The 25,247-nt window shown below is 38.2% G+C and overlaps 1 protein-coding gene across 3 annotated transcripts in view; it reads right to left on the bottom strand.

Annotated features, from left to right (window-relative positions):
* Positions 1 to 1,059: 1,059 nt before the first annotated feature.
* unc-119 (unc-119 lipid binding chaperone) overlaps positions 1,060 to 25,247 on the bottom strand; it is a 225,841-nt gene continuing 201,653 nt past the window's right edge. For 2 of the 3 annotated variants that reach the window (XM_090388906.1, XM_090388888.1), the window contains one exon: positions 1,776 to 3,341. In XM_090388906.1, coding sequence (XP_090245032.1) covers positions 3,223 to 3,341 — 119 coding nt within the window. In that variant the 3' untranslated portion in view covers positions 1,776 to 3,222. Of the gene's footprint in view, positions 1,458 to 1,775; positions 3,342 to 25,247 lie in introns of those variants that run through there. The other variant, XM_090388897.1, reaches the window with a different exon arrangement.

Genomic DNA, 25,247 nt, shown 5'->3' with positions numbered 1-25,247 from the left:
GAGACTAGGTACCTGCACGGTGATCTGATTGAGGTGTATAAGGCCTTGAATGGGTTGAGCACACTGAATTCTGATGGGATCCTTCCACTTGTTCAGATTACGAACCTAAGGGGGCATAAATTCAAATTAAGAAAAGACAGATGTAAAATAGATGTGCGGAAATTTGCCTTTAGCCAGCAGGTGGTTAATTGCTGGAACAAACTTCCATCTGTCGTTGTGGAAGTTGATAGGTTAAATAAATTTAAGGAGGAACTGGACAGGCATGTGGAGGGAATGGTGTGATTTTTTTTTTTTTTTTGGCTGATGCTGCATAAGCTCATACACTTGCTTTCTTGCATCACATGCCACTATTAGTGCCAATGTGTACAACAATATCACCCTTTGTGCTCTTAAAAGATGATATCTGCTCTACAACGTCATTAACTTTTGCCCCTGGGAGACATACCTGGATATATAAGTAGCTAAACTTAAAATTAAACTAACAAGCTTGACTAGGGCCCTAAAGCTATTTATAGAATACAATTTAATGACAATTAGGTGAATAAAAGCTAATACTTATTGGGTGAATTATTAGGTGAATAAAAGCTAATTCCAGGAACAATACTTATTGTTCCTGGAAGCAGAAAGTTCTTTGACTAGCATATGGATATGTTTGGGAAAGTGGCAGTGATTAGTCACCTCACAGTGCAATGAGAAACCTCTCCCCTGGGGTCATCCATGCTGTAATTCTAAAGGAATGCAATTCCATTAGAATCACAGGAATATGAACAGTACAGTAATCTTTGGTGATGAGAACAGAAACAAGTCCTTCAAGATATGATTAAACAAAATCTTCCAAGAAATTCTGAAAAGTTTTATGCATAAATTGTTTATTAATTAACAATGTATTAACAAATAATTAAGGAATCATTATTGATATAACACACACATTTTTTGTTAGAAACTAGAAACCGAAACATGATTTTTGTTACAGAATAAGCAACTGTCTAGAAATCCAATTACCATATAAGGAAAGAGAGAAAAAAAGTAAAGGAAATAAAATATATGCTCAAGACATACATAGTTTTATTCTTTTATTATAGTGCTTTTGTCACATAAAAACAGAAGTGCCAGGTTACTGTTCAATATTTTCTGTTTAGGTCTAAAGCCAGTAGGTACATTGTTCTGAATGGCAACGACTTGGTAGGAAAGAAAAATCTAATGTTTATAATTTCATTTTTCAGATTATAATGCTGAATACGTAGAATTTAATAACATCAATAATTCTACTTGAAATTTTCCTAAGCTGTAAGATGCCAATGACTGAGGAGGTGGGAAAGAAAGCTGCATTCAGTTTATTCCTCTGTTATAAGCCTTTAGGAAGGAAAAGTAAATTAAAACTGCTTTCAAGTATGGCCTAACTCTACAAAATGACAATACTGTTTTCTCACAGTACACTGTTGGGGTGAATCCACACACTGTAATGAGTAATTATTTTTTTGTTATACATTTTAAAATAACTGAATATTAGAGAACCTAAATATAAGTATGTACAGATTACACAACACACACAAGTTCATCTTATTTCTATTGATCATGTGATCCTGTACAAACATCCAGCGTGGGATACTGTTTACTGTGCTCACTACTTGAGTTTTTCTCTTTCAAGTAGGAGGTGAAAAAAAAAAAAAAACAAACAAAACACAGGAAAATTAGTATATTATGTGCTTTATATATGAATAAATATTATATTTAGACAATTTTTTACCTCCCAAGGTAAACTTATGACAATTAATGTCATAAGTTTACCTTGGGAGGGAGAGAAGGAAGGAGTAACATATACCAAAGAAAAATAAGCAACATTAAGAGGTTTATTTTTAGGCATTAAAAAATCTTCAATTGAATACACATAACAGATTTGCTTTATTTGTATAGAAATTTGCTAAAATATTAACATGTTTTAATTCTGCAGTGACACTTAACATGATGAAAAATAAAAAATTAACAATGTCAATATGGCTAATTATACAAATGCTTTGCATTATATAAGGCTGCTTTGACTGTTTTATAACAAACAGAATAAGTGGAAAAATGTACATAAACTAATATACCCTAATGTTAAATTAATGTTTAGAACTGAAGTGTCATATTTCATTATTGAATAACACAGTACAACGTACTGAAGTGGCACACCAAGTACCCTCAAACTTTTTCCTAACACTGATCTACAAATCTAAAATGTATAGAGACCTTTACAATAACTACGTAAACAGTTCCTGCTGGACCTAAATGTACATGAAAAAATAAGGTGTATATTATGTGATGTACAGAACATTATATACAAAATGTTGAGTATAACTGAATAAAAATAATTGCACCTTGTGACTGAAACATACTCTTAAATTACTATACACCATAAACTTTATAAATAAGATTACTTGGATCTATTATATATTTCATGACTAGGTTTGGTGTGTTGTATTTATTAACTGAATTTGTCTGAAAGAGTTTAAAATGCAGCATGGTAAATAACACTCTTAACAGTTTAAGACAGAGTCTTATTATAAAACATTTTATAACAAAATTTAACCTGAACTGGACATGTTAATTTGAAACAATGTTTGTAATGCATTTTATATGCTTATGCCTATTTGTTCATTCCCTGCTGAAATAATTCCACTGGCTAAAATAGTGATCAAGGAGAGCAGTCTACGATAATGAAATATTTCTTACAGCAAAAATCCAATCTAAACACTTTCTCTATGATAAGTCTATTTTTGGTAAGCAGAGAATAACTTATATAAAAGATAAAATAAAACTACACAACATACTGTATACATACAAAATTTATCAATGCTTTTACAGAAAACAGAAGCTGCTGGTCAAGAACATACAGTATATGATAAAGCCAACTGCTTATTCTACTTCCCTTAAGTCAAGCTAGGAAAAATGGATGGTCGTTTCCCTCTATGCAATTTACATTATCATCTGTAATATTTCACATAGCTCCAGTTTCCATACAGGTTAATTTTCTATGTATACAGTATTTTAAATAACCCACACATCAAGTATGCTTGGAATGTTAGTATCACTACAAAGTTCAAATTCAACAATAATTCAGCTTCAGTGTTCAGCCATGGTTGAGCAGTGACAGACAACTAACAAAGCAGCACTGGTGTGGGGGTGCAGGAGAAGCACAGACCCGAAGTGTTAAAGGCATGTTGAGATCATAGATACCTGTTTTCACTGCTGCAGTCCACCATTATACGCATAGTCTGCCTTATTGTGCATGATCAGTCTGTCATCTACAAAATAAAAGCTATCTGAACGTGTTTCAAAGGGATTATTGATCATTTCTTCACCTGCAAATAGAAAAAGAAATTAGAGATTAATTTCTATTTATATACAGACTTTTTTAGTCTGCCTGTATTTAAAACATGATTTAGCCAATAGAGGCAAGACACGACTTGGCCAATACTGTTTAATAGAATTCACTATAACGACACCGAAAATTACCATCAATGTTTGGATTGCAACATCTCTCACCTCTTACTTCACCTTAAAAATAATTTTCAGAAAAATTTGCATCACTGAATAGCAATACTCCATGCAGAGTAAAAAATCATCATTGTAACATTTTCCACCAAAGCAAAATATGTCCTTTAGTAAAAAAAAAAACAGTTTAACGGTTAGCGTGTTAGAAAAATATACAGAAGATTATGCAGTGGCTAATGCCATATGAAAGGAGTGTCTGTAGATACCATTTTTGCTCATTATGCTTACTTGATTAATTTACTGATTTCACTTTAATAGTTCATTAAAATGGACTATTAAAGTGTTCAAAACACTATTAATGTCAGGAGCAACATGGAACATACTAAGACATCAACAAAGGGAGCTCAGAAAAAAACTATGGCTGGTCTGGTATCCAAAATCATCTTGGCAGGTACAAAAATTGATATAATAAAGGTTGTGTGCAGAAACTTTTATCCATTTAGAAGTTTCAGTGGCCTTCTTTGCCAAGAAAAAAAGTATCAGCAAGGTTAACAGATTGGCTATAGTGGTGCTGCGTGTAGTGGCTGTGTTAAAATATGCTCTCAATTATATTAAAATTTGGTGGCTTAAGCATAAAAAAACTGAAAATACATCTTACCATAAAGAAGAAGAGGTACAGAGAATTCATTAGACACATGTTATATCTGTGTGGTAAATATTTACTGCTGTTTAGGCTCTAAGGGGCTTAGAGGGAAACAGGTATCCTGTGTGTTATGAAACACTCAGCCTAAAACACTGATGGATCCAATATCTCTCTATTACAGAAGATTCAGGAGAAGTCCGGTTGGCCTGCCTCCCTAAAATCCACTCACGCACACCTCGATGGTAAGCCCTGTTACGTCACTTAGGTGGCAACGAACATGTAGAGTGGTTCTCTTCAAGACGCCTGGTCAGCATGAAGAGGAAAAGACCAAACCCTCCAGCATATGACAGCACAACAAAAGAAATGGCCCTCAGTCCCAACAGCAGCTTTCACTCTCCCTCTCACGGCAGCGAGAGGATCAGAGTGGAGGCAGAGGGTGCTAAGAATTTCTGGGTACGACCAGGCTGCCATGCACGGAAACTGAACTTGGCCTGTTATAATGTAAGATCACTCATCGGTGAAGACAGGATATTAGAACTGGAAAAGGAATTAGAAAATGTGAATTGGAATATCATTGGTTTGGCTGAAACAAGAAGAAATGAATCACTTATAAGTTTATCAAGTGGAAATCTGCTGTACACCAATGGAAACAGTGAAAGGAGTGAATGTGGAGTTGGGTTTCTTGGTCCATAAAGATTTTAAAAGCAACATTTTGGAATTCAAAAGTACATCACCAAGGGCGTCAAGACTAATACTCAAGATTTCTAAGAGGTACAAGCTAAAGATTATAATGATTTACGCACCAACATTGATCCATGATGATGAAGAGGTTGAAGAAGTGTACACCGAAATTGAGTCTTCTAGATGAGCAGAAAACCCACTACACTATTATCATGGGGGACTTCAATGCTAAAGTTGGAAAAAGGCAAAACAGCACAGAAAGAGGAACTATAGGAAATTTTGGAATTGGTGAAAGACTTGTGGAATTTGCAGAATCTCAAGGACTGTCAGTAATGAACACTTTTTTCAAGAAAAGGGTGAACAGAAAGTGAACATGAAAGAGTCCAAATGGATTAACAACTAATGAAATCGACTTCATCCTCACTAACAGAAGATATATTGTGAATGATGTTACCGTCCTGAATAAGGTAAATGTTGGAAGTGATCACAGAATGGTAAGATGTACACTTCATATAAATGTAGGAAAGGAAAGGAAAGGAAAAAACTGACTCGAGTAAATAATACAAAGGTCTTTGAGATAACAGAGGAGGAGAAAAAGCAGTATGTACTGGAACTTAAGAACAAGTTTGAGCTTCTGCAGACTGCTCAGGACCAAGATATCGACGAGGAATACTACAACTTTCTGAAAGTGATAAAGCCCAAGAAACCTATAGGGAAAAAGAAATCCAACGAAGAAAAAATTAGTCAAGAAACACTTGTCATGATGAACCGAAGACAACAAATGAAGAGCAAGAAAAACACTGACAGGGAGAAAATTGAGTATACTGAGTTATGCAAAGCCATTAGAAAGAGACTCAGAGAGGACATAAGAAGATTTAACACAAGAAAAGTAGAACAAACATTAAGGGAAAACAAAGGATTTAAATCAGCAGCCATGAGCAGTAATACAGAAAGACAAATGATACTGAAACTGAAGAATAGTGATGGTGTACTTTTAAACAGCAGAGAAGACATAATTCAAATAGCAGAAGACTACTATAGAGAATTATACAAGGAGCGAGGGAATGATGCCAGCAGTGGGGAAGATGGATTGAAAAGTAGCAACACATATGACATACCCGATATTCTTCCTGATGAGGTAGAACATGCATTGAAGAAAATGAAGAATCAGAAAGCCCCGGAGGAAGATGAAGTTACTGTAGAGTTGTTAAAACTGGGAGGAAGAGACATAACACAAAAACTGGCAAGGCTCTTCACAAAGTGCATTAGAAAAGGTGTGACTCCTAAGCAGTGGAATAATGCAATCATAGTTTTGCTGCATAAGGAGATAAATCAGAAATTGGAAATTATAGACCAATTAGCTTGTTATCCCACATCTTCATGTTGTTCGCAAGGGTCATTACTAACAGATTAGGAAGAATACTTGATGAGAATCAACCGAAAGAGCAAGCTGGCTTTAGGACAGGATTCTCAACTATGGATCACCTTCACGTAATATCACAGCTAATGGAGAAAGCAAATGAATATAAAACACCATTATGCCTGGCATTTGTGGATTATGAAAAGGTATTTGACTACATACAGCATAAGGCAATGTTTCGGGCACTGGAAAGACAAGGCATAGATACCCCATATATTATGATTTTGAAGAAAATATATGAGAGTGCTACCTCCTTTATTAGACTAGACAAAGTCTAATCATTATCACAATATCTCCGAAGCTGTTTACTGCTGCCCTTGAGGAAGCTTTCAGAAGATTAGACTGGTCGCAGAAAGGAGTCAATGTGAATGGAGAGTACCTTAACCATTTACGATTTGCAGATGACATTGTGGTCATAAGCCACGATCACAAAGAATTAGAGGAAAATATTATTCAGTTATGCACAGCTAGTAAGGATTTTGGACTAAAGATGAATATGGCTAAAACAAAAGTAATGATGAACGAGTATGCCACAGAGAGGAACATAATGATTGAAGGAGCAGTAATTGAAAAGGTGAAGTCATATACTTATCTGGGACAAGTTATTAGTTGTAATAATGATAAATGGCTGGAACTCAGGAGAAGAATAAATTTTGGATGGATAGCATTCAGGAAATATAGTCACATACTGAAGAGCAATATCCCAGTTTGTCTGAAATGTAAACTAATGAACCAATGTATACTCCCCACCATGACTTATGGAAGTGAAACTTGGGCACTCACCAAAAGAATGGAAGAGAAGCTGAGAACTACACAGCGAAGAATGGAACGAATTATATTGGGAATCAGACTGTTAGATAAGAAGCAAAACACATGGATTAGGCAGCAAACTCAAGTAAAGGACATTCTTATCAATTAAAGAACTAAAATGGTCTTGGGCAGGACACATAGCTCGGAGACATGATGACAGATGGACTAAGAAAATAACAGAATGGTACCCAAGAGGCGCTAGAAGAAAACCTGGAAGACAAAGGTGGAGATGGATAGATGAAATTCATGAGATTTTGGGCAGTAAATGGATGGCCAGTGCTCAAAACAGAAGGAACTGGAAAGTTAGCATTAGTAGAAGCATTTGATGCAAAAAAGCAAGCTTATGCAGCATCAGCCAAAAAAAAAATTAAAAAAATAAATAAAATAAATAAATAAAAAATAACCACTTCCACTTCACCCCTCTGTTCGTTCGAAATACCTGTCCAGCTGAGCCTTAAAGTTATTCAGCTATCAACCTCCACGACAAGGGATGAAGTCTGTTCCACCAACCAACCACCCGCTGGCTAAAGGCAAATTTCCTCACGTTTATCCTACATCTGTCTTTCCTCAATTTGAATTTATTGCCCTCTCAGTTGATTATTCTGAGCAAGAGGAAGAATCCCATCAGCATTGAGCATGCTCAAACCATTCAAGGCTTTATCCACCTCAATCAGATCACCTCGCTGGTGCCTAGTCTCCAGACACTGTAATTTGCAAAACTTAAGCCTTTCTTTGTAAGAGCACCCCTTTGTTCCATTCACCAATCTTGTTGCCCTTCTCTGTACTCGTTCCAAGCATCTCTACTTCCTTCTTGAAATGAGGCCTTGAGACCTGTATACAGTACTCTAAGTGTGGTCTGACCATTGCTTTATACAAGGGAATAATCACCTCCTTATCCCTGCTAGAAAAATTCCCATATATCATCAACAATACACCATGAGCTACTCTTGCAGCCCATCTGCACTGCTCCCATTAATTTTCCGGGAACAGAAGTTAAACTAACAGGTCTATAATTATTTGTGTCGCCCTTTGATCCTCCTTTGTGAAATGGGGTCACAATTGCACATCTCCAGTCCATGGGTACTTCCCCTGAGTCCAAGGAAGCTCTCATAATTATGGCTAATGGTTTGCTTACTTCCTTTGCTGCCTCCTTTAATATAACTGGATAGATCCCATCCACCCCAGGTGCCTTTGTTATATTTATCTTCAACAATTTCTCCTCCACTTTACTCTCAGTTATTACAAGATTCTCTAGCTTACTGCCAGAGTTGAATACACCTCTGGCATTCCCCTCGCTGAATAACTCCTCATGTGTGAATGTCGATGCAAAACATTCATTTAGTTTGTTAGCTACCTGAGCAGGATCATCAACAGTTGACCCATCGATATCAAGTGGACCAATCTGATTCATCCCGTTCCTTCTAGAGTTTACATAAGTAAAGAATTCTTTGCTGTTTTTCTTTGTATCCCTTGCAAAAGATTTCTTGTAATCTGCCTTCGCCTGCCTAACCTCCTTTGTAACTTGGTTACAGATCAACTTGTATCTATCATAGGCTTCTGTGTCACGTGTTAATTTGTATGTATCCCATGCATTTTTCTTCTCTGCCATATGTCTCTTAGTTCATCTGACATCCACTTAGGCGTAAACCTTGAACAATATTTCTTAGTTGGTATGTAAAGCCTAGTATCTTCCAAGGTAAGTTCTTTGAATGCTTCCCATTTTGAATTTGCTGTTGGTAACATCATCAGTTGGTCCCACTGTATAGAATTTAAATACTGTCTCAGTCCATCATAGTCGCCTTTACGAAAGCAATAACCCTTCCCTTTACCCCTAATGGTAGTTACCTCTTTGAGTAAATCCCAATTCAGCACACTGTGATCACTGCCACTTAGTGGTTCATTTACCTGCAGATTCTTAATGCATGAAGAATCACTACTGATAATCAAATCAAGAGTATTACTCCCTCTAGTTGCCTCCCGAACATGCTGATGTAGAAAACAATCATCCAATAAATCCACAAAAGCCTTGCTAGACTGTGAGTGACCAGCCCCCAAATTCCAGTCAATATCTGATTAAAATCCCCCATTATAAGACTCTCTGATTTACTGGCCCACTCTATTTCCCTTTACAATTTCTTATTATACTCATCAGAGTCATTAGGCCTATAGCACACTCCTACTCTCAATTTTGATCTCCCAATGCTTATGTCACACCAAACTGATTCAACACTGCTCTGTCCAGCAAAGTCGACTGGCTTCACTTCCTTGTATTTTATGTATTTCTTAACTAATAGTATAACCCCTCCTCCCTTCCTATCCTGTCTATCCCTTCTGTAGACACTGTACTCCCCAAATTCCAGTTCTGCATTCCTTATATCTGTGTGACACCACGTCTCTGAAATCCCCACAATATCTGCCTTTGATGTTTTGAGCAATACCTCAAATTCATCAAATTTATTTACTAAACTCCTAACATTGGTGTACACGCAAGTATACATGCACCTGTTCTTTTTCTTAGCTACCCTAACACAACCCATGTGTTTATTTGTAACCCAATGATTCCCAGCAGTCTCTGAAATATCCCATCTTATTTTCCAGGCTGCGGCTCATTCCGATAGAAGCAGTGCAAGAATCACTTTCACCTCTGCCAGTGGCTACTGTTAATCTATTAGGCCTTGTATCCCCCCAATCTAGCAGTTTTCCGACCCACCTAACACTGCCTCGATAGCATCAGCAAATATTCTTGCACCCTTTCTATTTAAGTGTATCCCATCCCTGTAGAAGCGGTCTCTCCTGTTAACAAGTACAGACCAGGATGAAAAAAATTCTACCCCTTGAGCCTTGCACAATCTTTCCAGGGCCGAATTGATCGACAAGGCTCTCATCATATACTCCCTCCTATCGTGTCTGGGCAGAATTGCAGACACTTTCAAATTCAACCCTAATTCATGGCTTTTTTTCAACAGTGACCTGTACTTGTTAAGTAATTCCGCTAGTCTCCTACTCTTAATATCATTAGTGCCAACGTGTACAACTATATCACCTTTTGTGCCCTTAAAAGATTGCTGGAGAGGCCTTCATCCTGCAGTGGATTGAAAATGGCTGATGATGAGGCTCTAAGATTAAAAAAAAAAAAAAAACAGTTTAAGTAAAAATGGATAGCATGTTCGAAAAATACAGAAGATTACGCAGTGGCTAATGCCATATGAAAGGAGCGTAAATTTGAAATGCGGGAATAAATATTTTAAAAAGTAAGAAATGTATTCATTGGGGGTTAAGACTGCGAATCAGAATATGTTAATGGTAAGGAAACGTTGCATGCTTCATGGTTTGGGAGAAAATTATTTTAAAATATATTTGAATAATTGGAAATATTGGACATTAATTAGACATCAAAGAAGGAAGAAGAGGGATAATAGCATCACCTTATGAATAAATTCATTGACTGAAGATATAATAACTACTTGCACAAATCTAATGAATAATATATATCCATTTATATACATAGACGACCTCTGGAAACCAGGTGAAAACCAGTTGTAATCAGCCTTCTGCACTAAGTGGGGCTCTGCTGTAGTCACCTTTCCTATTCAAGAGCATCTCGTGAGATGCATGATGACTCTTCCTATGCTTAAAACTGGCACCTTTCAAAATCAGCCATGTAGTAGGCAATGGTATACCACCACATTGTCTGATGCCACAGAGACCATAACAAAACCAACTCCAAAAACTGCTATTAAAAGAAGACCTGCAACTTAGGTGGAAGGCTGGGATCAGTGAACCTTTGGGCGTGACATTTTGCGATGCCGCTCATATAGCACATGACTGATGCAGTTGGAGGAATTTGTTTGTGGCCACAACAGCTTCCCAGGGAACTATGTGACTGGAAGAAGGTTAACACACACACACACACACACACACACACTACTAAAAGCTATTGTACAAAGAGAAGAAAAAGAAGAGTAAGCAGATGCACAGTTGCTGACTTTTGAAATTCAAAAAGCTGGACATCAGGCACTTTTAGGAAAACAAGGAATTTTTAGACTGAAAAATGAGGAAAGAACAGATTTTTCAAAGTCCACACTACACCAGAAATTAATTTTTCTGTCTATTTCCACTTGGATTTTCTATTAGACATCTCTAAAGCTTAAGCAGAAGTGAAGATCTGAATTCAGTTTGTTTGGAATATGCTGAATATTTTCTCTCAATCAGCAATGCTATGAGGAATTGTTAAAAATGCCAAGCATGACTTTGGATAATCTGTTATATCTCAAGCTTACTTGTGCAATTGTCAGTTTCCATAGGATGCTTTTACAATGATGGGATTAGTAACCCTGGGTTAGAACTCCCATGTGCATGTCCTGAAATATGGCACTTTTGAACCACCCAGGTGTGAACCAACATAAGCAAGGATCGGGATGTGGCACCCACACCACACAGAAGAATGCCAGCCCCCTGTGTTACCAGGTAATACTAGGGGAAAGATGACTCATCGACCAATGCAATACCACCAATTTGCTTATTGGAGGCTTGCAGTGGTGAAACCGATGTTTAGTCTACAGAGAAAAGCTCCAGCAATCTCTTATCTTTCCATCGTGTAGTATGACTGATGTCTTCTGAGATTATGGTGGGCATCGTAGAGAGATCCAATCTTCCTTACATTTCAAGGGTATAGCTCAAAATAGTGTTCAATTATCTAGCTGACTGCTAGATAATCCACTGGACTGAACCTCTTGGTAACTCTCTAGAAGACATCTATATCAGCTAATATATAATCACACTGCATATAGTGACTGAACGGAAGGAAGTCTGAGTAGTGTGTGTGTAGATAGCATTATCGATGCCACATTGTCAAGGAGCTGAGCATATTCTTGTTCTATGAAAGCCATATCCAAAAATTTCATTACTTCATATCACATCCCCCCCATCTTTTCTTTTTTATTCAATACATCATAAATATTTCAAACTAATAGAATAAACTTAACAGAAAAAAAGATTTGAAACTCTCAAACACTTCCTCATTCATTTAACAAATATACACAGTCTCAGTTCCAATCTCCATGGTGTCCATTTCCACTTACAGTCAGGAAAAGTGAGTTAGATCAGGTCCAATTTACTTTTTCTGAGAGAATCCCAACAATCACTGATTCAACCACTGCTCATCTCAGCTGTCCTAATTATTCACTGTATGATCCCTTTCACTGCAAAGGTGGTACTTGTACATATGTCTGGTCTGATAATCCCTATCAGAGATATAGGAATTTGGAATCTTCTCTTGCTTAAAATTTCGGACTTTGTCCAGTCCAACTTTCTTAACAGTGAGGTAATTTTCCTTGATTTTAACCATCACACAAACCAAGCTGGCCAAGATGAAGTTTTTGCAATTACTAATAACCTTGCACAGATTGTTCACTTCCATACCAGAATACCACACAGCCTGACAGCCAAACACCCAACACTTTTTTAGCTTTTTCTCACAAACTCTTAAGTATACAGGTAGGAGAGTGCTATTCTAAGCACCTCAGATCACAACTCGGTGATGAACTCTTTCCCATAGGAGCCTTTCTATCATAGCCATTCTCTGTGTCGTGTTCTTTGAAATTACAAGAAAGCAAAATGGGATGATCTACAAGATTTCTTTTTTTGCTTGGTTGGATTACTATTTCAAATCTTTTCATGTCAATGTTTGCTCAGATTATATTGGTGAAATTATTCTTGTAGAGATGAAATCCTTAATTCCACACTCCACTTTTATTAAAATCTAGTCCTTTATCTCTCGCCCTTACTTTGATTTTCCAATAAACGTGATAAGGCTGTTCACGATAAGAATGTTGCATATCGCAATTGGCTAGCATTTGAATCTCCAGGCTCATTTTCTGCCAACGCCAACTTCACAACAATGGTAAAGCAATTATTAATCAGTCCAAACCAGATTTTGAACAGGCTAAGAGTAGAAAATTTGCTTCTTGTCTAAATCAGTATTTCTCAACCTTTTTTTAATTATCGCTCCCTAAAGGGCTTTTTTAGACAATTTTTTTTCTTAATTGCCTCTCCCCCCCATGAAATTTTAAACAAAAAAATACTTTATACTTAATCTTTTTATTCAATGGGATCCCTGCGCCTGATGCTCCTTAGCTATAAGTTCCATGTTCGGTATGGTGTTAATAAGTTTAATTCTAATGTCTCCTCTTGAACATATATCAATTGTTTCTTTCCTTTGTAAATACTGAACTTTGTAAACCCTGAACTAAAACCAATTTCAACCATATAAGACGTTGGAAAACAAAGAAGTACTTTAGCCATTTCAGACGACATTGTTGGATAAAGAAGTTTAGTCAGTTTTGATCCCCACAACTTAGCCATTCCACCTTTTTTGAATTTATATTTGCATTCTTCGTTACGTTTTAATTCAATGAGTTCTTGAATTTCTTCACTAGCAGACCCAGCATCGCATCCAATTGGATTTAACACCCATGGCTTCACTTCAAAAGAAAATAAATCTGAAAATCAATTCTTCATTTCACCTTCTAAAGAACACAAATAATCTGAATAATTCTTAAGACATTCTCGGTGAGAGATTCATTGATTTCAGCTAACTCTTGCATACTATGAAATTATTTTCTCATTAAATTGCTTTCAAATATTTCCAGTTTTTCAGTGAAGGCTTTTAACACGCATTTGCAGTCTAACACCATACATAATTTCCCTTGAAGTTGAAGTGATACTGCATTAAGTTTTCAAAAAATCCAAACCATATAGTATTTTTTTTTTTTTTTATGTGAACCCCAAACACGAGAGGTATTAGAACCTATAATACTTAGTACCGTGCCTGGGTTGGAGGTTGGGAAGACGAAAGAAGATATTTGTTGACATTGGACTTGAACTTCTGTAGATTGTAATTTTCAGGAAATACGTATGAAGGAATGTTGTTCCAGAAAATGGCAGTTGAATGAATAAATGAGGAAGATGAAAAGTTGGTTCTGTGGGTTTGAAGTTGGACAGTAAATGGATGCTGGCTGGTGGCGGAATGTGTTCGGACTGTTTCGAAAGAGAGAGCGGGAATTATAGAAGCCAATTCAGAAGAACAGTGTCCATGCAAGTATCTGTAGAAGAGGCATGCAGCAGAAACAGTACGTCTATGAGAAAGCGAGTGGAGAGACTCTGTTAGAGATGAATCATTAATTAACCTAACCGCCCTCTTCTCAATGGAATCAAGAGGCCTGAGAGGTTTTGGGGGGCACCACCGAGATATGAGAACAATATTCCATGGCAGGGCGGATTTGCGATTTGTACAGAGTGAGCAGCTGTTTGGAAGAAAAGTAACGCCGAGAGCGAAAGAGAAAACAAAGTTTTTTAGATGCAGAGGAAGCAATATTTGTAATGTGCTTGTGCAGAGAGAGAGAGAGAGAGAGAGAGAGAGAGAGAGAGAGAGAGAGAGAGAGAGAGAGAGAGAGAGAGAGATTAGAAGTCAGGGGGTAATACCCAAAAGAAAGAGATATATCATTTTTCCTAGAATTCGGAGTGTCCTAAAGATAAGCATAGGAGCAGAAGAACCCTTTTTGCGAGATATGAGACAAGACTGAGTTTTATAAGGGTTGAAATCGACTAAGTTGTCTTTGCCCCACTGGAGAATTACCTGAAGATCGGCATTTAAGGAATTCGTAGCAGATTTTCGAGAAGTTGAAGCTGATTGAGCAGGACAAGGTTTCTCAAGATGGAAAGTGGAATGCAATGTGCTATCATCGGCAAAACTATGGATAGGATTGCCAGTCAATGGAAGAAGGTCATTAATATACAAGAGGAAAAGAGTCGGGGAAACAACAGAACCTTGGGGGACACCGGCATTAGTGGAGAAGTTAGAAGAGAGAGAGAGCCATCTACAATCACCTCAGTGAGCGATCAGAGAGAAAACTGGATAACCAATTACTAAAAATAGTTGGCAAACCATAAGATGGAAGCTTGTTTAAAAGATCTTTATGCCAAACACGATCAAAAGCCTTTGAGATGTCAAGAGCAACTACTTGTGTTTCACCGAACTTTTCCATTGAATTAGTCCATAAATGGGTAACATGAGCCAGAATATCACCAGTGGATCGACACTGACGGAATCCATACTGGCGATCGTTGATCAGACAGGTTTCTTGGTAGTTTAAGAGTTGGCGGTTATTTGATTTCTCCATTACTTTAGAAAGAGTAGAAGTAATTTCAATGGGACGATAATTGGATGGGAAGGATTTGTCACCCTTTTTAGGAACTGGCTGGATATGAGCAAATTTCCAAGCAGAAGGAAAAACACCTTTGGAATAAGAAAGTGAAAAAAGGAGACAAAGAATAGGAGTAAGTTCAGGAGCACAGGTTTTGAGAACAAGTGGAGAAATACCATCAGGACCTGGAGTTTTCTTAGCATCAAGATTCATCAAAATCCTTCTGATATCCTTTTGACGGAAGACCAAAGGAGGCATTGAATGGAGCGTGTTGGGAATGGTGGGAGTTGTTTTTACCAAGATCATTAATACATGAGCTGAAAGAAATATGGGAAGCTACAGGTCAGCTTTATCCTTGGCTGAAGTGACAACAGAACTATCTGGTTTGGACAGAGGTGGGAGCAGAGATTGGCAAAAGTTGGGGCCAATAGCTTTGGCAAGTGATCGGAATGCCCGGCTACCATTAGGGCAAGAAGCAAGTTTTGTACTCTTAGCCTGTTCAAACTCTAGTTTGGACTGATTAATAACTGCTTTACAATTGTTGCGAGCTTTGGTGTAGGCAGAAAATGAAACTGAAGAATTAGAAACAAGCCAATTACGATATGCAACATTCTTCTCTTGAACAGCCTTAGCACATTTATTGGAAAACCAAGGTTTAGATAAAGGACGAGATTTTAAAGTGGAGTGTGGGATAAAGGATTCCATTCTTACAAGAATAATTTCACTGACATGATCTGAGCAAACGTTGACATCAGAAGTTTTGAAACAGTAATCCGACCAAGAAAAAGAAGACTCGCAGGTCATGTCATTTTGCATTCTTGTAATGCCAAACAACACGAGGTTGGGAATAGCCATGAGATAAAGGTTCCATTGGAGAAGAGACAATCACCAAGTTGTGATCTGAAGTGCTTAAAGGACCTCTCACGTCGACCGTGTACTTAGAAGGATTGTTTGTGAGAAAAAGATCAAGCGTACTGGCTGTATGATTAGGATTGTTGGGTATTCTTGTAGGTAAATGAACAATCTGTGCTAGGTCATTAGTAATTGCAAAAGCCTCAGCATCTCGACCTGCTGGGTCAGTGTGACTAGAAAACGGAAGGGAGCTGGAGTTGTGAACATTAAAATCACCAAGGAAAATTACCTCACTGTTAGGAAAGTTGAACTGGAGAAAGTCAAGTTGCAAAGAGAGGAAGTCAAAGAGCTCCAAGTGATTAGTGGAGTTGGGAGAACGGTAGAGACAACAGATGAATTTTACTCAATGAGGTAGAGAGATTTTAAGTCAGAGAAGATCAAAGAGAGGAGATTCCAAATTGCCAAGTCTCTGACAAGGAATATCAGAACGGACATATGCACAAGTACCACCTTTGAGGCGAAAGGAATCATACAGTGAATAATTTGGGCATCTGAGATGAGCAGTAGTTGAATCAACCGATAACTGAGATTCTGTCAGGAAAAGTACATGGGGTTTGGCAGACTGCAAGTGGAAATGGACATTGCTGACATTAGAATTGAGACCACATATATTTGTGAAATGAATTAGGAAGTGCTTGGGAGGTTTAGATCTTTTCGCAGATAAGCTTGCTCTGTTAGTTTGACAATTCATTGTGTATTCAATAGTAAGAAAATGTGGGTGGGACATGCTGTATGAAGTAATGAAATTTTTGGATATGGCATATACATGGTAAGAATATACCCAGATCCTTGACATAACGTTGCCTCGACAATGCTCCCCGCATACACACTACTCGGACTCCCTCCAGTCACTATCTGGCAGAGTAGAGGTAGCAAGATTATACACTAGCTGATCCGGAAGCCTCCTAGAGAGTTACCAATAGGTTAGGTTCGGTCCGGTGTACTAACTAGCAGCCGGCCTGCGAACACCAGTTTAGAACTGTACCCTCGAAATGTAAGGAATATTGGATCTCGCCACGCCATTGTACATTGTTTTTGTGTATTATACAAAAACAAATATATATACAAAAACAGTACACATTGTTTTTGTGTTTGCTGATCTCCTTAGCTAAATCTGTCTCTCTTTCACTTTCTAAAAAAACTAATTATTGTATCAAAAAGGTTTACAAATCTTGTTGGACAGTTTCCTTTAGAAGCTATCTGACTTCTGTATGTAAAAGAAGCCTCACATACTATTCTTCATTATCAACACAATTTTCTGAAAAGGTGATCATATTTGCTATGTGACTTTATTGATAGTTTTAATAACTACACTTAGAGATTGATAAAGAACTGGGCTAATATTCTTTTCCAATCAGACGATTTCGATGCACAATGCAGTGTACAGCAAGAACTTCGGAATACATGTCCTTTTGGTGAGCTATAAAACTTTAATATCTTCTACCCATGGAGGTAGCACCATCAGTGAGAGAGGATACCAAATTTTCCAATGGTACTTTTCATCGTACCATATTTTTATAGCAGAAAAAAATGGATGCTCCAGTATAGTCAGTTTCTAAAGATTTTACAAACATTTCTGCTTGCAATTTACAATCATCATCCAAATAATGAATGTATGCCATTAGAAGGGCCTTATTGTCAGTAACTGTGGATTCATCAATCTGAAGAGAAAATTTTCTCATTTAGCATTAGCATTAGTATTAGCATTAGCATTAGTAGAGGCATTTGATGCAAGAAAGCAAGCTTTTGCAGCATCAGCCAAAAAAAAAAAAAAAAAAAAAACCCACTTCCACTTCACCCCTCTGTTCGTTCAAAATACCTGTCCAGCTGAGCCTTAAACTTATTTAGGCTATCAACCTCCACCACAAGGGATGGAAGTCTGTTCCACCAACCAACCACCCGCTGGCTAAAGGCAAATTTCCGCACGTCTATCCTACATCTGTCTTTCCTCAATTTGAATTTATGCCCTCTCAGGTGATTTTTCTGAGCTAGAGGAAGAATCCCATCAGCATTGAGCATGCTTAAACCATTCAAGGCTTTATACACCTCTATCAGATCACCTCGCTGGTGCCTAGTCTCCAGACACTGTAATTTGCAAAACTTAAGCCTTTCTTCGTAAGAGCACCCCTTTGTTCCATTCACTAATCTTGTTGCCCTTCTCTGTACTCGTTCCAGCAGCTCTACATCCTTCTTGAAATGAGGTCTCCAGACCTGTATACAGTACTCTAGGTGTGGCCTGACCATCGCCTTATACAATGGAATAATCACCTCCTTATCCCTGCTGGAAAAATTCCTGTATATCATTGACAATACTCCATGAGCTACTCTTGCAGCCCGCCTGCACTGCTCAGAGAACTTCATATCTGCCTGCACAACCACCCCCAAGTCCCTTTCATTCTCTACCACTGTCAGTGTAGTACCACAGAGTTGATACGTTGCTCTGGGGTTGCTGTTTCCCATGTGTAGTACTTTACATTTATCAATGTTAAACTTCATTTGCCACCTCTCAGCCCATCTGCTCAACCTTTCCAGATCCTGTTGCAGCAGCATAGTGTCAGTAGTGTCCTTGACAACCCTGCCAACCTTTGTATCGTCTGCAAACTTGGACATTAAGCCCGATATACCATCATCAATATCATTTATAAATACAGAAAACAATAATGGACCCAACACTGAGCCCTGAGGGACTCCACTAATAACATCAATCCACGATGAGCAGTGTCCATTGATTACCACTCTCTGTCTTCTCCCCCTCAACCACCCCTTTATCCATAGCAGCAATTTGCCTCCAATGTCACACTGCTCCAATTTGTGTAGCAGTCTTCCATGTGCAACAGTATCAAAAGCCTTTCTAAGATCCAAGTATATAATATCAAAGTTATTCCCTGCATCCAGTTCTTTTGTGACTGCATCATAGTATCCAATCAAGTTGGTCAGGCAAAACTTCCCCTTAACAAAACCATGCTGTGTCTGAGCTATAACTGAAGTCTTGTCTAAATGATCCTGCAGTGCTTCTTTAACCAGTGCCTCCATTAATTTTCCTGGAACAGAAGTTAAGCTCACAGATCTATAATTACTTGTGTCAGCCTTTGATCCTCCTTTGTGAATTGGGGTCACATTTGCACATCTCCAGTCCATGGGTACCTCCCCTGAGTCCAAGGAAGCTCTCATAATTATGGCTAAGGGTTTTCTTACTTCCTTTGCTGCCTCCTTTAATATAACTGGATAGATCCCATCCACCCCGGGTGCCTTTCTTGTGTTTATCTTCAACAGTTTCTCCTCCACTTTACTCCCAGTTATTTCAAGATTCTGTAGCTTACTGCTAGAGTTGAATACACCTCTGGCATTCCCCTCGCTGAATAACTCCTCATGTGTGAATGTCGATGCAAAATATTCATTTAGTTTGTTAGCTACCTGAGCAGGATCATCAACACTTGACCCATCAATATCAAGTGGACCAATCTGATTCATCCCCTTCCTTCTAGAGTTTACATAAGTAAAGAACTCTTTGCTGCTGTTTTTCTTTGCATCCCTTGCCAAGGATTTCTCGTAATCTGCCTTCGCGTGCCTAACCTCCTTTGTAACTTGGTTGCATATCAACTTGTATCTATCATAGGCTTCTGTGTCATGTGTTAATTTGTATGTATCCCATGCATTTTTCTTCTCTGCCATATGCCTCATTAGTTCATCCGACATCCATTTTGGCCTAAACCTTGAACAATATTTCTTAGTTGGTATGTAAAGCCTAGTAGCTTCCAAGATAAGTTCTTTGAATGCTTCCCATTTTGAATTTGCTGTTGGTAACATCATCAGTTGGTCCCACTGTATAGAATTTAAATACTGTCTCAGTCCATCGTAGTCGCCTTTACGGAAGCAATAACCCTTCCCTTTACCCCTAATGGTAGTTACCTCTTTGAGTAAATCCCACTTCAGCACACTGTGATCACTGCCACCTAGTGGTTCATTTATCTGCAGATTCTTAATGCATGAAGAATCACTGCTGATAATCAAATCAAGAGTATTACTCCCTCTAGTTGCCTCCCGAACATGCTGATGTAGAAAACAATCATCCAATAAATCCACAAAAGTCCTGCTAGTGTGTGAGTAACCAGCCCCCAAATTCCAGTCAATATCTGGGAAATTAAAATCTCCCATTATAAGACACTCTGATTTACTGGCCCACTCTATTTCCCTGTACAGTTCCTTATTATACTCATCAGAGTCATTAGGCCTATAGCACACTCCTACTCTCAATTTTGATCTCCCAATGACTCCACACTGCACTGTCCAGCGATGTCGACTGGCTTCACTTCCATGGTTTTTATGTGTTTCTTAACTAATAACATAACCCCTCCTCCCTTCCTATCCTGTCTATCCTTTCTGTAGACGTTGTACTCCCCAAATTGCAGTTCTGCATCCCTTATATCTGTGTGACACCACGTCTCTGATATCCCAACAATATCTGCCTTCGATGTTTTGAGCAATACCTCAAATTCATCAAATTTATTTACTAAACTCCTAGCATTGGTGTACACGCAAGTATACCTGCACCTGTTTCTATTCTTAGCTACCCTAACACAACCCATGTGTTTACTTGTACCGCAATGGCTCCCAGCAGTCTCTGAAATACCATGCATCTTGTTTTTCAGGCTTCTGCTCATTCTAATAGAAGCAGTGCAAGAATCTCTTTCACCTCTGCCAGTGGCTACTGTCAATCTATTGGTCTTTGTCTCCCCCCAAGCTAGCAGTTTTCCGACCCACCTAACACTGCCTCGATAGCATCAGCAAATATTCTTGCACCCTTTCTATTTAAGTGTATCCCATCCCTGTAGAAGCAATCTCTCCTGTTAACAAGTACAGTCCAGGCTGAAAAAAATTCTACCCCTTGAGCCTTGCACACTCTTTCCAGGGCCGAATTGATCGACAAGGCTCTCATCATATACTCCCTCCTATCGTGTCTGGGCAGAATTGCAGACACTTTCAAATTCAACCCTAATTCTCGGCTTTTGTTCAACAGTGACCTGTTGAATTTTTAGTTTATCAGTTAGCTGCTCTTCAACGTTAACTGACATCTCATTGATTCATCTTCGAATTGAATTGATGCTCAATGGCAATGCTTTTAAAATACTGGAAGGATTTTGATGCATCACTGTTGAAATTACAGTCTGTAACTGCGAACTGTATAAGTCTCAGCAACTATATCAGCACTATCAGTTTTAGCAATGATTTTTCCAATTTTATAAGACACAATCATACCATTGGTCATTTGGTTGTGTGTTCTTAAATAAGGAAGTAACAGTGTTGTGTAGCTCAAAATTCTGTTTTAAAGTTGGAAAATATTCGATACGTTTACCAACTTTATCAGGATATTTCCTTTTTAAGCGATTGGTTACATAGCCTCATTTGAAAAAGAACTATTACACATAAGACACATAGGCTGTCTTGAGTCAAATGGGCTTTCAAAAAAAACCCCATAAGCTAGATATTCATCCAGATACTGTCAACACTTTCTTTTCAGCACTTGACATGATTTTGCACGTATACTTGCATGTACACTAATGCTAGGAGTATAGTAAATAAAATTGAAGAATCTGAAGTGCTGATCAAGACATCAATGGCAGATATTGTTGGTATATCAGAGACAGGGTGTCACACAGATATCAGCAGTGCAGAATTGAAATTTGGGCCTAATGACTCTGATGAGTATAATAAGATATTGTACAGGGAAATAGAGTGGGCCAGTAAATCAGAGAGTCTTATAATGGGGGATTTTAATTTCCCAGATATTGACTAGAACTTGTGGCTTGGTCACTCACACGCTAGCAAGACTTTTGTGGATTTACTGGAGAATTGTTTTCTACAGCAACACGTTCGATGGGCAACCAGAGGGAGTAATACAGTTGATCTGATTATCAGCAGTGATTATTCATGCATTAAGAATTTGCAGATAAAGGAACCACTAGGTGACAGTGATCACAGTGTACCGATGTGTGATTTACTTAAAGATGTAACTACCATCAAGAGTAAAGGGAAGGGCTTTTGTTTTCATAAAGGTTTAAATTCTATACAGTGGGATCAATCAACTGATGATGTTACCAATGGTAAATTCTAAATGGGAAGCCTTCAGGGACTTCTTGGAGGCTACTAGGCTTTTCATACCGCCTAAGAAATACTGTTCAAGGGTCAGGACTAAATGGATGTCGGATGAATTAATGAGGCTCATGGCAGAGAAGAAAAATGCATAGGATGCATATAAATTATCAGGCGACACAGAAGCTTACGGCAGATATAAGCTAGTCTGTAATCAAGTCAAAAAAGAGGTTAGGAAAGCAAAGGCAGATTATAAGAAATCTTCGGCAAAGGATGCAAAGAAAAACAGCAAAGAATTCTTTACTTATCTAAACTCTAGAAGGAAGGGTGTTAAGTGACCCAATCTATGTTATGTTAAGTGACCCAATCTGATGAATCAGATTGGGTCACTTAACATAGATGGTTCGACTATTGATGATCCTGCTCAAGTAGCTGATAAACAATGAGTATTTTCCATCTACATTCACACATGACGGGCTATTCAAGGAAAGGAATGCTAGAAGTTTATCAAACTCTAACAGGGAGCTAAGTGATTTTCTAATAACTGAGAGCAAAGTGGAGGAGATATTGTTGAAGTTAAACATAAAAAAGGCACTTGGGGCAGATGGAACCTATCCACTTATAATGAAGGAGGCAAGCAAGGGAAGTAAGCAAACCCTTAGCCATAATTATGAGAGCATCCTTAGAGTCAGGGGAGGTCCCCCATGGACTGGAGATGTGCAAATGTATCCCCAATTCACAAAGGGGGTTCAAAGAGTGACACAAATAATTATAGACCTGTTAGTTTAACTTCTGTTCCAGGGAAAAAAATGGAGTCACCATTTTTTAGTAAAAGAGGTAATACAGGATCAAGTAATCAAGGTAATACAAGACAGCAGTAATAATTCAGACACAGCATGGGTTTGTTAAGGGGAAGTCTTGTCTGACCAATTTGATTGGATACTACGATGTGATCACAAAGGAACTGAATGCAAAAAATCATTTTGATACAATCTACTTGGATTTCAGGAGAGCTTCTGATACTGTTGCACATGGAAGACTGATGTACAAATTGGAGCGTTATGTCACTAAGGGCAAGTTACTGCAATGGATAAAGGATGGTTGAGTGGGAGATGGCAGAGAGTGGTAATAAATGGACACTGCTCTACGTAGATTAATGTTATTAGCAGAGTCCCCCAGGGTTCGGTGCTGGTCCCATTGTTGTTTTGTGTATTTATTAATGATATCAATGAAGGCTTAATGTTTAAGTTTGCAGATGATACGAAGGTTGGCAGGGTTGTTAACGACAGTAAAGGCAGTATGCTACTGCAACAGGATCTAGAAAAGTTAGGCAGGTGGGCTGAGAAGTGGCAACTGAAGTTTAACATTGACAAATGCAGAGTACCCCATATGGGTAGCAGTAACCCAAGAGAAACATACTAACTGTGTGGTACTACACTCAGGGAGGTGGAGAATGAAAAAGACCTGGGGGTAATTGCTCAGTCAGAGATGTGCGGTCAGAGCAGAGCGGATGGGCTGCCAAAGCAGGTCACGGAGTTTTGTCAATGATATATAGGAATTTTGTTAGCAGATAAAAAGAGGTGATTATCCCTTTGTATAAGGCAATGGTCAGGCCACAACTAGAGTACTGTATACGGGTCTGGAGGCCTCATTTTAGGAAGGATGTAAAGTTTCTAGAACAAGTACAGAAGGGCAACAAGATTGGTGAGAAGAACAAAGGGGTGCACTTACGAAGTAAGGCTTAAGTTCTGTAAGTTGTAGTGCCTGGAGAGTAGGCACATGCAAGGTGATCTGATCAAGGTGTACAAGGCCTTGAATTGTTTGAGCAGGCTCAATGTTCGCAGGATAATTCTGCTTGCTCAGATTAAGAACCTGAGGGGGATAGATTCAAATTGAGGAAAGACAGTTGTAGAATAGATGTGCATAAGTTTGCATTTAGCCAGCGGGTGGTTGATTTATTTGAGCTATCAACTTCCACAACAACAGATGTAACAAACTTCCATCTGTTGTTGTGGAAATTGATAGCTCAAATAAATTTAAGGCTGTACTAGACAAATATTTGGAGTGACTGGGTGGATGAAATGGAAAGGGTTTTTTTTTTTTTTTTTGGCTGATCCTGTATAAACTTGCTTTTTTGCCTCATATGCCTCTGCTAATGCTAATTATTGATGATGGGTTATACAAAGAATATAATAATAAAATATAAACTATTTTTATTTAACTCTCACAGCCCATGTCACTCACAAAAGCACTGTGGATCAAAAATAAACAACTTTCACAAGGAAATAATAAATCAATACTAATTATTGCTTAGAAAGTAGAAACAATAGACTGTTTCCTCATCCCATCCATGTAGGGTTGTCAGACGTACCCCATTCCCGGGTTCAATACCCCTTTTTTGGAATTTTTTTTTCCAATTTGGTAACACTCCGATTTCTAGGCAAAATGATATATTCTGACTTCTAATCTCTCTTGGCACAAGCACATTACAAATATTGCTTCCTCTGCATCTAAAAAAAACTTGGTTTTCTCTTTCACTCTCATTAGCATTAGCATTTCTTCCAAATAGCTGTTCACTCTGTACAAATCACAAATCTGCCCTACCATGGAATATTGTTCCCACATCTGGGGGTGGGGCCCACAAAACCTCTCTAAGGCTGCTGGATTATATTCAGAAGAGGGCAGTTAAGTTAATTAATGACTCCTCTCTAACAGAGTCTCTCCACTCTGTCTCATAGACGTACTCTTTCTGCTGCATGCCTTTTCTACAGATACTTCCACGGGCATTGTTCTCCTGAATTGGCTTCTATAATTCCCGCTCTCTCTTTAAAAACAGTCTGAACATGTGCCACAATCAGCCAACATCCATTTACTGTCCAAATTCAAACTTGCAGAACCAACTTTTCATCTTCTTTGTTTATTCATTCTTTCATTGTTTTCTGGAACAACCTTCTTTCCTACATTGTTATTAGTGGAGTCCCTCAGGGTTCAGTATTGGTCCATTATTGTTTTC

This window comes from Mastigoproctus giganteus, chromosome 2, assembly GCF_048544385.1.
Source record: "Mastigoproctus giganteus isolate SK-2022 chromosome 2, ASM4854438v1, whole genome shotgun sequence".
Lineage (NCBI taxonomy): Eukaryota > Metazoa > Arthropoda > Arachnida > Uropygi > Thelyphonidae > Mastigoproctus > Mastigoproctus giganteus.
This window is presented reverse-complemented; position numbering and strand designations above follow the sequence as displayed.